The 12,937-nt window shown below is 44.3% G+C and overlaps 1 protein-coding gene across 3 annotated transcripts in view; it reads right to left on the bottom strand.

Annotated features, from left to right (window-relative positions):
- Dym (dymeclin) overlaps positions 1–12,937 on the bottom strand; it is a 265,175-nt gene that overhangs the window by 155,387 nt on the left and 96,851 nt on the right. For all 3 annotated transcript variants that reach the window (XM_031366051.1, XM_031366049.1, XM_031366050.1), the window contains exons 11-13: positions 11,157–11,282; positions 8,726–8,839; positions 7,132–7,226 (exon numbers count right to left, since the gene is read on the bottom strand). In XM_031366051.1, the coding sequence (XP_031221911.1) occupies positions 7,132–7,226; positions 8,726–8,839; positions 11,157–11,282 (335 nt within the window). The remainder of the gene's footprint in view (positions 1–7,131; positions 7,227–8,725; positions 8,840–11,156; positions 11,283–12,937) is intronic.

Raw genomic sequence — 12,937 nt, 5'->3', positions numbered from 1 at the left:
GGAGGTACAGGAAGTACAGGAAGTGCAGGAGGTACAGGAAGTAAGGAAGTACAGGAGGTACAGGAAGTGCAGGAGGTGCAGGAAGTACAGGAGGTACAGGAAGCCAGGCTTCTAAGACAAACATTTCTCCTCCGTCCTTGGCTAATGCTCTGCCAAGATCAAACGAGGATCAGCAGAGACCACAGCAAGGCAGAACCTGGAGTCTGTCTGTGCCCAGGCACTGGGAAGAACAAGTGAATTCTCTATTAAAATGTGAGATCACACGTCCTGTTGGAATTTGGTAAATTCTGCACTTTCACGATGGCTAAAGCTCCAGAGTCCCTCACAGGACCTCACTGAGACCCCAAGATAAACTGGCACTATCACAAACCTCTGCCTACATCCAGTGGCATCTCCATTTGCTTCGTTTCAGGAAATATTGGCTATCAGATGATACCAGGACACTTGGGAGGCTGAAACAGGATAAACTTAGGTTCAAGTCACCCCAGGCCATACAGCAAGTTAAGGATAGCCTGTGGTACAAAGTGGATCTCTTGCAAAGGGAACCGAAGCCAGAAGGGATACGGAAAAGCTCTTGCACATGGATAGCTGAGGGCAAAGCCCTTTCACCAGGCACCTTGGACAATACCTCTGAGACCGTCCAATGTACGGCCCAGGAGCCACATGCCACTGAGAAACCAGCACAAAACTGTTGATTAAACCTTTGCCAAGAGTGAACAACGTGCATGACAGTGTGACACTGCAATGTCAGAAGGTTAGAAATGCCGTACAGTCTGCACGCTGTACTGCACACTGCTGCCGTGGGCTCCAACTGCATGCACTCTGCTCTCGGGTTTCAGCAGCTGGCTGATTGCCTTGCCTCTTTCAAGTACTTCGACCTGCTCCCTTCTCATTTACTGCTCTATCTCACGGCCAGACAGCCGATGCCCACTTCCCTCAGACAGAAAACTGCTCAAACAGAAGGGGGATTAGAGGCTTAGAAATGTCACCAACCCCCCCTTGGGGTCTGCAGGGCAACTAACAGCAAGATAAAAATGTCATATCCACATCCTCCTTTTGCTTCTTCATCTTGACACTCTGGGCAGAGCCCAGCTTTCCTCTGCACACAAACAACAATCGCCCAAGCAGAAGCTGAAGGCAGCGCATCTTCCCTAGCCCCTCCCTCCCGGGGTGAGGATGGGGAGAAAGGGTAGGGAAGGCATCTGTTTTCGTTTGTTTGTTTGTTTGATTGGTTTTTTGACACTGTGTTGGGTTTCTCTGTATGTAACTCTGTCTGTCCTGGAACTCACTCTGTAGACCAGGCTGACCTCTAATTAACAGAGATCTACCTGCCTCTTCCTCCCGAGTGCTGGGATTTAAAGGTGTGGGCTACCATGCCCAGCACTTTACTGTTGGTTTTTCCAACAATCTCTTCCAGCCCCAAAGAGGGCCCATAGGTCTCCAGGGATTGCGCTAGACCTGTGGGTCACGCTGGGTTTCTACACAGCAGAGCCTCACAGACACACCCGCTCCTAGTGAGAGCATTCTCAACCAGCGCTGAAGCTCATGAAAAATGGGTTGTCCCTTCAAGCCGTAAGGGCTTCCTTCTTCTGAGCCACCGGCAGAGTTCACAGGTGAGAGAAAGATCAATCAGATGACACTGGACAGCACTGTTTAATGACTTGCAGACTTCGCCTCGTCCCAACACCTCCTCCACTGGAGCTGAATGCTCACAGTAGGACCCTGAAGGCAGGCGCGGTGCTCACTTCCCTCCCAGAACGACCATTTCCATAAATGCCCAGACTGGCTCTGTTTTCCACGTTTACTTTTGCTTGCTTTGGGGCTGGGAAAATGCACAGACCTGGCAAGATGGCAACTGCTGGCGTCAGATACCTGCGGAACATTCCGACTCTAACAGTCACTACTGTCACGGCATGTACAGTTGGGGACATGCTACACAGAGAAGTTAAAGATCTTTTCCAAGCTACCACAGCTAGTAAGTTTTGGAGCCGATATCCAACCCTTGGCAGGTGGCTCTAGTGTCTGTGCTCTACTCCACTGCAGTGACAGTACAATGAAGACAGATCTTGATTATAAACAAAGCAATAGGTGTTCCCACGTATGAACGCAGTAGGTTACTCCCTAGAGAAAAGATGAAGACGGGATGAGATACTAAAGAAAATGCCTGGTAATCCAAGGGTGTAGAAGCCAGAAACAGGAACCGGTGGGCATGAGACACTAAGGAACTTTTGTTTGTTTTCAGTTTTGGTTGGTTGATTTTTGGTTTTCTAAAACAGAGTCTCTCTACATATCCCTGTCTGTCCTGGAACTCGATTTGTAGACCAGGCTGGCCTTGAACTCACAGAGATCTACCTACCTCTGTTTCTCAAGTACTAGGATCAAATGGGTGTAGCACCATGCCAGGCTAAAGGAAAATCTTAAAGTCAGGAAATAAACAACTACAATGCAGTCTCTTTTGTTTATTTTTCCATGTAATGCCTTATACATAACCTACTCCTAAACAAACAAATCACTCACCTCAAATAATGAGCACATTGAATATATGCTATCAGACATTCTAAAGAATTTGTAAGGTTAATCAAAACACAGATCACATCTGCTTGTGATATCTCTAGGGTTCTGAGAGTTTGTGAGGGGTAAACTGTTATTAAATATGAAGAACTTCGGCACCACAAGAAATTGTTCCTCATGTTTATGTCCAACTAAGAAGATTTTTAAGTTTCATTAAAATCCTCTCATAGCAACATGTGACTCTTGTATCGTGTTAAAGGTCACATAAAATACTGGCTCCTCTGAGTTTTACAGCTGACATAGATAAGGTTGTACAGACTTTTCCTAAAAGAGAATTTAGAATACATTCATGAAGCTTCTCACTGGAAAGGGTTAGCAGGATGGCTCTCCAGCTCCCTGGGCTCTGCACAGCTATGGCTACACATTCCTTCCCATGCTTTGCAATCTAACCCTAGGTACAAACATTTGATAGAAAACGATTCTCTCAAGCTACAAAAAGCTGGTCTCCATTTCAAATCCAAGACAATTATTTTCTTAGAGAATAAAGCTTGGTTTCCAGACCTAGACGTCAACGTACAGACAAAGCACTTGAAGGTGGTGTTGAGAGAGTTCTGCAGAATGAGCTCCTTCCGAGATCACAGGATGCTCTGTCCAGCGCAGCCGCTTAGATTCAGAGCTCAGGCAGCAAGCACCTGTGATTTGCCTGTTCAAATGTGATCAGCAGAATATACCACTGAATGAAGGTCGCTCTATAAATCCATAGTTTCTTTGTCTAAATCCCATTTACAACTCATTCATTCACTGTTATGTCTAACATTCGAGGCCCTCCCCAAGTCCCCAGCTCATTTCACTTCTCGCTTTTAACCCCTATGTATGTCCACAGCATGCCAACTGAACCAAATTTATTTAGCTTTTTTATTTTCATTGGTATATACTAACACAATACTGTGCTGTATGAGGACATTTTAATACAGGACTGTATTGTTCCTTGAGCACATTCTTATCTTTCACCTTATCATTCACCTGCCCTCTTTCTCTCCTGAGACTGGGACTGCCAACTCTCATGAGGATCCCTTCTCACTGTGACCCTACCCTCACCCTGTCACTGACATGTTCCTGGACTGCAGCATCTAACAACTGTTCTTGTCACCCTGCCTCATCTCTTCATGGGATGTCTTCTCACCATTCTAAGCAACCACCTCTCCCGACGCTAAGAATTCTACTTTACTACAGCATTCGTATCTATGTGCGCTCTTTATGCCTTACATATAAGGACAGATCCTTCATCTGCTGCTGAGTTACAAATTATTTGAGGGCAAGATCCTTAGCACTAGCTCTGATATACCTTACGTTACTTAGCATAATTCCTCATTCACACAATGCTAAATGAAAATCCAGTATCGTAAAGTAAGCAGCGTCCATCAGTATCTAAACACTCCCTCACCACAGATCCAAACTATGTTCCTTATCTTGGTTTGTTTTTTATTTGGGGTACTACAAAAAAAACTGGGCATACTGCCTTTATTGGTGATTTTTTTTCTAACTATTACATCTAGGAATTTTGTTTACCTTTATCTAAAACACACTACCAAAACTTACATTATAAACTAATTCATTTGGAATTTGCATATGAACAGGCCTTAGAAAATATTCATTATAAGAAAACCAATCTGAAGCCACTGCAAAACTCTGTGTATGCAAACAGAAAAGGACCACAAAGCAGCAGAAACCATTGTAGTGGCTATTCTCGGTTGTCAACTTGACTCTATCTGGAATGAACTACAATCCAGAATTGGAGGGCCCCCCTGTGGCCCTAATCTGGAGGCTGAGAGATACAAGTTTCCGACCTGGATCTTGGCATGGAGGTCTTGAGGCATAGTGGCTATGAATCCCAGAAGATTAAGATAGGAAGATCTCTGAGTTCAAGGTCATCTGGGATTGAAGGTGTGGTGGTACACATCTGGGCCACACCTTTTGCTGGAGACCTATATAAGGACATTGGAAGGAGGAAGGCTCTCTCTCTCTGCTTCATCAGCTTATCTTGTGGAACTGAGCAACTGCTAGATCCTTGGACTTCCATTCACAGCTGCAGCTGACCATTGTTGGGAGCTGGACTACAGACTGTAAGTCATCAGTAAATTCTCCAGGGTATGAGGAGACTGTTGTATTTTTGGTAAGAAATAAAGCTCATGTTAGTAAAAAGTCAGCTAACTAGACGATCTCGTACTACTTCCCACCCTAATGCGGTAACATGTACAGAGAGCAGACGTGAATGCTATTGTGAGTCAATGTAAGATAGAACTCTACTCAATTCTGAAGACAGATATAGAAGTTAATTCTGAGTAGTTACCCAAACTGAGCCTAGGTCAGCATACCTAACACCGCTAATAAGGCGATGGCTACACAGACGGCCTTAGAGGAAAACCTACTCTGACCATTCTCCTAAAAGGACATAGCATTAGAGCAACTCCTATTGACTTGTTGCGCATCCACAGATCAATGCACTGCTCGGCTCTCACCAGAGAAGCTTCTCCTTGCAGTAGATGACAGCTAGCCTGGAGACCCACAGCTGATCAGCATGCAGAGGAAGGGGCTTCGGCACGTACGCACGCACGCACGCGTGCGCACACACACACACACACACACACACACACACACACACACACACACACCAGCTCAGGGATCTTATACAGAAGAGAGGGCAGACAGATTTTAAGAGTCAGAGGTGAATGACTTAAAAAAAAAAAAAAAGCAATTTTTTTCTAGACACAACCAGGCAGATGCATGTATGGACTCAAGATAATTATGAAACCTTGCTAGACCTGTGCAAACTCAAGGCAGATCAAATCCCAGCATGGAAGAAGTAAAGGTGGTCACAAAGCCCCCAAAGTCCCAGGCCCCAGCTGAGAAGCTCTGGCCAGGAGAGGTAAAGCCACTCTTCTGTAACAGTGTGAGAGCTGGTGTATCGACCACACTCTAGGGCAGGCCCCACGCCCAGAAGTCATTGACCAGCCAGCACACGCTGGACTCAATGAGGTTTTTACAGAGGGAGGGGAAGAACATGAAGTTGGCTGGGTAGGGAGATGGAGGACAAATCAGAAACAATTGGGGGAGAGAGATAAAGATGATCAAAATACACTGTATGATATTCTAGGGGAATGAGTAAGAAAGATTATTAAAAGAAATAAGCCCAGGTCAGCAAACAGACACATGGGTCGAACATGAGAGTGCTACTTGCAAGCCATATGGAACTGGGACCACAGCAGTCTGAAACACCAAACCAACTGCTGCCTGCAATCACTGGACTCAGGAAGCCCAGGCGAGAAGACTGTGGGTGGATTCAAGGCCAGCTTGGGATCATGGTGAGACCCTATGTCAAAAAATCCCAGGGCCAGAGACAAGGGCTAGAGACAGTAGTGGAACCAGTGTATGAGCTGAGCAAAGCCTTAGGTCCAGTCACCAGTGCCAGAGAAAAAGAAATTCTGCATTGTCCTAGGAGTTGTCCTACGAGCAAGAATTAAAGAAGAAAATGATGGCTTCCATGCTACATGTTTTACTTGAAAACTGCTAAGACAGCATTGAGCTGCCTACTGGAAAATAAAAATACCCATATATATGAGAAAAGCCTGAAAGTGACAGTTATGATTGGATAACTAACGTTCCGACCTTTAAAGATCCTGGTGACAACTGCTAGAGCAGGCCAAATCACAGCCCTCAGAAAACGTTAATGTGATCCTGGTGACAACTGCTAGGGCAGGCCAAATCACAGCCCCCCAGAAAATGTTAATGCGGTACTATACCTGGCCAAAGGGAGCTCGCAGTTATGGTTCTGTAAGGCTACTAAGACAGAAAGGGACTGGATTTGTGCAGTAGGGCCTTGGTACCATCCAAGTGGAAGAGAGTACCACAAAAAGGAGTGTGGAGCAATGAGATCAGCCAAGGACTCAGCCACCCACTGCTGATGGTGGCAGAGGCCACAAGCAAGGAACAAGGTGCTTCTATCTAACAGCTGGAAAGCAGGCTCTCCCACTGAGCCTCCAGGAAAGATGTGCCTCTGCTGGCCTATGATTTTAGCCTACAAAACAGTAATATAACAAAGTTATATAGATAATAGGAGTAACTGCTGCGGCAGAGAGAGGAGATCATGACAAAGTTAAATAGCCATGGAGGGGGTCCTTGATGGGAGGCAACAGTTGAGTGGTACAGCACCTGCATAAAGCCCAACCAAAAGTAAAAGTAAAAATCCTCAAAGACAAACCAGAAATTATGAAGCTGTAATGTGGTGCTTTATAAAATATTTAGCACAGTGGTTAAGGTTTTGTTCGAGTTACTAACAAAGTGCGTATGCCTCTGGAAAGCTGATACACAAGCTAGGATGAGACCTAACACTCTAGTTCATAACAGGACCAAATACAAATGCCATCAACTCTAATCAACAAGTATGTTAGGAAACAAAACAGAAGGGTACTCTCAACCATGGAAACCATACAACTGGAAAGCAGTGGGAAACTGGGAAATCTGTCGTTTTTGCACGTGTTTAAAAGGGACACTGACGTAGCACCCGCCTTAGAAGACCCCCAGAAGACAAAGCGCAGTGCCTCCTTTCAGGTTCGTGCTTACCTGATGATCCTCTGGGCAGCATACTGGTGGAGGGAGCGGAACTGAGCTGACATGTTTGCTAAAGCTGCCAGGCAGTTTGTGTGCAGGTACTTGTCCTGTGGGGAGACAGCAAGATCAGAACACACACCACGTCTTCTCCACACTTCAAGGAAGGTTACTAAAAGCAACATTCACCCAACTGTCCTAACGCCAGAAGAGTGCCCAGGATCTAGATTCTCTAGTTCCCAATCTATAAAGCACTAAGAAGTCAAGTTGTTTCCAAATTCATTTGGAAGCAATGGACAGGCAGTTTGACAATGCAGATGATCATTCCCACAGTGGGGATTCTGAAGCCGTCTGCAGCAGGAACAGTAAAGCTCCTACAGTGTGCCGCTCCAGACTTCACCACCACACACAGCAACGGAGGAAGTGCATGCTGCCATCTTTCCAAAACACAAGCGCTTCTCCCTCCTTAAACAACCGCCTCCAACAATCTCAGATAAAAACAAGTAAACAAAAAACACTGGGGCATGTTTACACATGCCCCACAGACAGAAATAGGAAGATTAAGTAAACAACTTATGACTTGCTTTCCTTTGTAACACATTTCTCCTGGCTAAGTCTAAACTCTACAGAGTTCAGCAGAACTGCTTGCCTTGTTTTTCCCCTGGCTTTTCAAGGCTTTTGCTCTCTTGTACTATGGGGAAGGGGCTTGCTTTCCTTTGAAGACAGATTCTCATGTAGTTCAAACTGGTCTCAGATCTGCTATACACACTAGGCATGATGGCACAAAGCCTTTAGCCCCAGCACTAGGGAAGTAGAGGCACTTGGATCTGAGTCAAGGCCAGCTTGGCCTACAGAGCCACTTACAGCCAGCCAGAGCTACAAAGTAACATCCTGCCACAACAAAGCGAACCAAACATTCTATAGCTGAGGATGACCTTGCTGTGCATGCCTAGTTAACGGGGTGGCGTGCCTAGAGCCCAGGCTCCTGCATACCTAGTTAACAGGGTGGCGTGCCTAGAGCCCAGGCTCCTGCATGCCTAGTTAACGGGGTGGTGTGCCTAGAGCCCAGACTTGTGCATGCCTAGTTAACAGGGTGGTGTGCCTAGAGCCCAGGCTTATGCATGCCTAGTTAACAGGGTGGTGTGCCTAGAGCCCAGGCTTATGCATGCCTAGTTAACGGGGTGGTCTGCCTAGAGCCCAGGCTCATGCATGCCAGCTGCACTGCCAGCTGAGCAACAGCCTCAGCCCTTTGTACCTTCTTCCTGATCTTAGTTTGTATTTTCTCTTCTTCTCACCTCTAGGTATTTTGTTGTTGCTTTAAAGGGCAGACCAGAGTCTTCAGCCCAGCAAGCCTGCACAACAGCTCTGATCTCACTGCTTACTTTCCATTTCATGCAAAGGATATTGCATCGAACAACCATTAAATATTAAGATAGACACTGCAATATAATCATATAATATGCTAAGTGCTGATCCAAAGTCTTCTAGCACATTCTATGAGATTAAATTTGAATTTTCTACTGCATTTCATAATCACGCTTCATGAGATTAAAGCTTTGCGATATGGTCTTAACCCCGCAAAGGCAGAGAGACGGCCATGGGTACTTACTCTAGTCCGAGTCATATTGTACTGGATGGTTCTTATTACGACCAGAATTAGGAGGCTCCCCAGGGAAATTTCAGTTAAGACTCTTTCTGAATACCAAGTAATGTTTTTTAATATCTGTAATAAAGAAGAAAAGCGTGAGTAAGAACAACTCCTTAGGAAAGGGTATGCCTACCCACAAGGGCTGGGGGCTGGAGAGAGATTAGGAGTAAGTATATATAGAATAGTGAGTAAGTATGTATAGATAGAGTAAGTATGTAGATATAGAAGTAAGATGTATGTAAGAATAGGAGTAAGTAAGATGTAAGGATAGGAGTAAGATGTAAAGATAGAAGTAAGATGTATGTAGTAAGATGTAGGGAATAGGAGTAAGTAGGAAATAGGAGTAAGTAAGAAGAAAGAAAGATGTAACTAGTAAGATGTAAGAAGAAGATATAGAAGAATATAAAAGAAGCTAGCTAGAGAAGAAGTAAAAATGAAGGTTCCTGATTAAACTGCATGGAGAAGAGCTCATGTTTGCCTCCTTATTTCCGCTGGTCGGAAAGGCAGCTGACACAAGTCCTCCCGCTGCTCTTCAGGGCTGCCCGCAAGTGCAGAGGCAATAAAGGTTATCTTAGAAGAAGTATACAAATTCATTAAGAGACAGCTAACAAAACTCAAAGATTAACCAAACAGTATATGGATACATACTACAAACCAACACATCATGGCCAGTCATGGTGTGAGCCCGGGGATGGAAAAATTGTTTTAATATTAATGGAAAGATTCATCGGTATATTTCACTATGTTAACAGACTGCAATACAAAAAGAACATGATCAAAAATATATAAAGAATTCTTCCAGTGCACTAATAATATAAATAAGCCAACTTTTACAGAGTATGATATATAGGTATTTATATATCTCAAAAAGGTATCAAAAATAGACACTGGAGAAAAGATGGTTTCTTTAACAAATGGTGCTGCAAAAACTGGAAATCCATACGTAGGAAAATAAAACTAGATCCCAGTTTTTCACCCTGAACAAAAATCAAGTCCAAATAGATCAGATGTAAAACAGACTGAGGGAAAATACTTCAAGATACAGGAATAGACGAGGACTCCCTGAACAGGACTCCAGCTGCTCAGGGGATAATCAGATGACAAAGGTCACAATGTCAGGAAACTAAAAACTTTGTGCATGAAAGTCAACACCTTGTGAAGAGACAGAGATAGGAGGAAAGTCTCTGCTATCTAGACGACTCCCAGAAGAGTGACTTTGAGAAATGACAAGGAATCAAACAATGCAATTAGTAAATGATATGAAGAGATAATTCTAAGAAAAGCAAAAACACAAACTGTCCAGCCTCACTGGTCATCAGAGAGATTACGCCTTGTCCTGGTCAGAATGGCCAGCATTTACAACACAGTAACAAAAGCTGAAGCTATGGCAAAGGGAGCACAGGGCAGGGATGGCTGAGTGGGTATGGGTGTCTGTCATGGAAGCCCAACCCCTCCCCCCACGTTCATGCACACTTTTTTGGAAAGAAGAGACATCCTGAACACTTCTCATGGGAATGTAAACTAAGTCCAGCCACTACGGAAATCAATATGGTAATTCCTCAAAAATCTAAAACTAGGTGTGATATGTGACTGTATTTACCCAAAGGACTCCAAGCTGATGTGTCATAAAGACACTTGCCTGTCACACTCACAGCAGCACTAGTCACAGGTGCTAAGTTAATGTCTGTCAGAAACAAGAATAAAGAAAATGTAGAGTATTTTTTTTTTCAGCCATTAGGAACAAAGTTAATGAGGTGTGCTAATACACACCTGTGAATCCCCAGGATTAGGGAGACAGAGCAGGAAGGCCCTACCAACATAGTCAGCTCAACCCCAATTTGGGTTACATGAGTCCCTGTCCCAAAGTAACAACAAAAAGAACAAAATGACATCATTTTGGGAAAACGGATGTGACTAAAAATAATTGTATTAAGTGAGTGAAGTAAGTCTCAGACAAACAGTATGTTTTCTCTTGTTTCTGGTTGCTAGATTTCAAAGACATAAAACCGTGTACTTACATGTGACATGAAAGCACAGGTAAAACTGTCCTAGGGGAACAATGAGGGAAAGGCTCATTGTGTTTTCATATGGAATGTAACCCAGCATGATGTATAAAAAACATATACTAATGAAAACAGTATACATGTGAAAAAAACGAGTTATCTATTATTACTGAACCAATTTGACAAGTGTTAACAGTGGCTAGTAGTTGTTCAGAAGGGAATGAGGGTAAAGAACACCATACTGGTTTATGAACCGGAAGGAAACACTATCTCTATTCCGAGTCCTCCCAGGCACTCTAGCAGAAGGGGAGTGGGTGAAACCCCAAGGCAAGTGCGCTCTGTGGAGAAGCCCCTCTGCTCTGGACCCGTCATCAGCCATGAGGACTTACCACTTCGTGAATGGACCGATTGAAGCCATCGTCCTCTGTAAGGATCAGCAGGATTATAAGGGCCATATAGACATGGTGTGAGTTCCTTTCCTCAACATGATACAGAATCTCAAGAATTGGTAAAACCTAGGAAATACAATATCATACTATTTCAATACCTTAGGAGAACTTTACCCTGCTATTCTACATGCTTTGCATTAAGGCCATCCAGTTTTCATAAATAAAAAGGACAGACGCAGACGCGCACTTGGCTGCATGTACTCTCCACGCACACAGCTAAGGTCCCAGGCGAGAGCGTCACCTTACAGAGGTCCTGTCCTGACTTCCTTCAGCGACGGACTGTCACCTGGAAGGGTAAGTGAAATAACCCTTTCCTCCCCAGTTGCTTTTGGTCACTGAGTTCCATCACAGCAATGGTCACCCTAACTAGGACAGACTATAACAGTCGCCTAGTGATCAGAGACACAACTGTCTCTACAGCTGTCACCATTTTCGAGTTTTATACGAATGGAATCACAGAATATGCCACTAGAAAGGGCCTGCACTGAAGAGTGGCAGATCTAGTCCCATCCTCACAAAGCCCCATACACAACATATCTGAGGGATATGTGGAGATGACACATCAACTTCTCAGTATCAGAGTTGACAGAATGAGATCAGCAGAATAAATTCCTACTTGCAGCAATATATACAGATAACAGCCTCAACCAGTATTTACTATAGAAGAAAGAGACCTGGAAAGATCAGGACATGAGCTAGGAAATTATCAAACCCCTTCTTTATGCTCCTAAAATCCCCAGATGCAACTTTGTAGACCAGTAGATCACAACCTTTCTAATGTCATGACCCTTTAATATGGTTCCTCTAACCATAAAATTATTTCATTGCTACTTCGTAGCTGTAACTTTTCTACTGTTATGAATTGTAACATAAATATCTTTTTTATGTGCAGGATATCTGATTTGTGACCCACAGGTTGAGAACCACTGTTGTACACTTTTACTAGTGTGTGTTCTCAAACTGGAGACAGCTGTTCCCTCGTCTCCCAAGCCAACACCCGCACCACAGAAGCCCACCAGTCACACCCTAGGCTTTTTGCTCACTGCCAAAACTCCACCCAGAATTCATCATACACACAACAATGAATGATCCCCAGGCCCACCAGCAACATAGCTCTCCTCATGAGGACTTCACCACAGTTTCCACTCCTTTCTGGTGTGGAGACAAATTTTAGTTAATCACACCTTTTGTTCTTAATGCCATTGTGATTTTAAAAAATGCTGACATTATATGCTTCTTCAGTATTTACATAGTATTTAAAACCAATAAAGAATCTACCAGATGTACTTTGTTCAATCTGCAAAGCTGAGGGGACACACTGTTGCTGTCGGCCAGCTGCTGGCTCCTTTAGAAATGACCATGTGTCAGCGAGTGCAGCGAAAGTCACAGTATCAAGCACACGGAACTCACAGTATCAGTCACACGGAAGTCACAGTATCAAGCACACGGAACTCACAGTATCACACGGCAGCTTACCTTTCCCTTTACTCAAACGCTGATGGCAAATATTAGCTTCAATGGAAAGCCATGTTGCCTAAAGGAGATCTGTCCACCAAGTCCAACTGAGTGGACGCTAAAATGGTGTCCAGCCAGGAGCCTTAAAACGACTTAACAGTGCAGTACTGCATTCAGAGGCACTGGCTTTGAAGCTGTGAGAAGGATAGACCCTTGGGAAGCTGAGCTGGGACAGTTCCCCTCCCTACCCCCACTCCCACTCCACC

Source organism: Mastomys coucha, unplaced genomic scaffold, assembly GCF_008632895.1.
Source record: "Mastomys coucha isolate ucsf_1 unplaced genomic scaffold, UCSF_Mcou_1 pScaffold13, whole genome shotgun sequence".
NCBI lineage: Eukaryota > Metazoa > Chordata > Mammalia > Rodentia > Muridae > Mastomys > Mastomys coucha.
The sequence above is the reverse complement of the archived record's forward strand: the minus strand, read 5'-3'. Positions and strand labels throughout refer to the sequence as shown.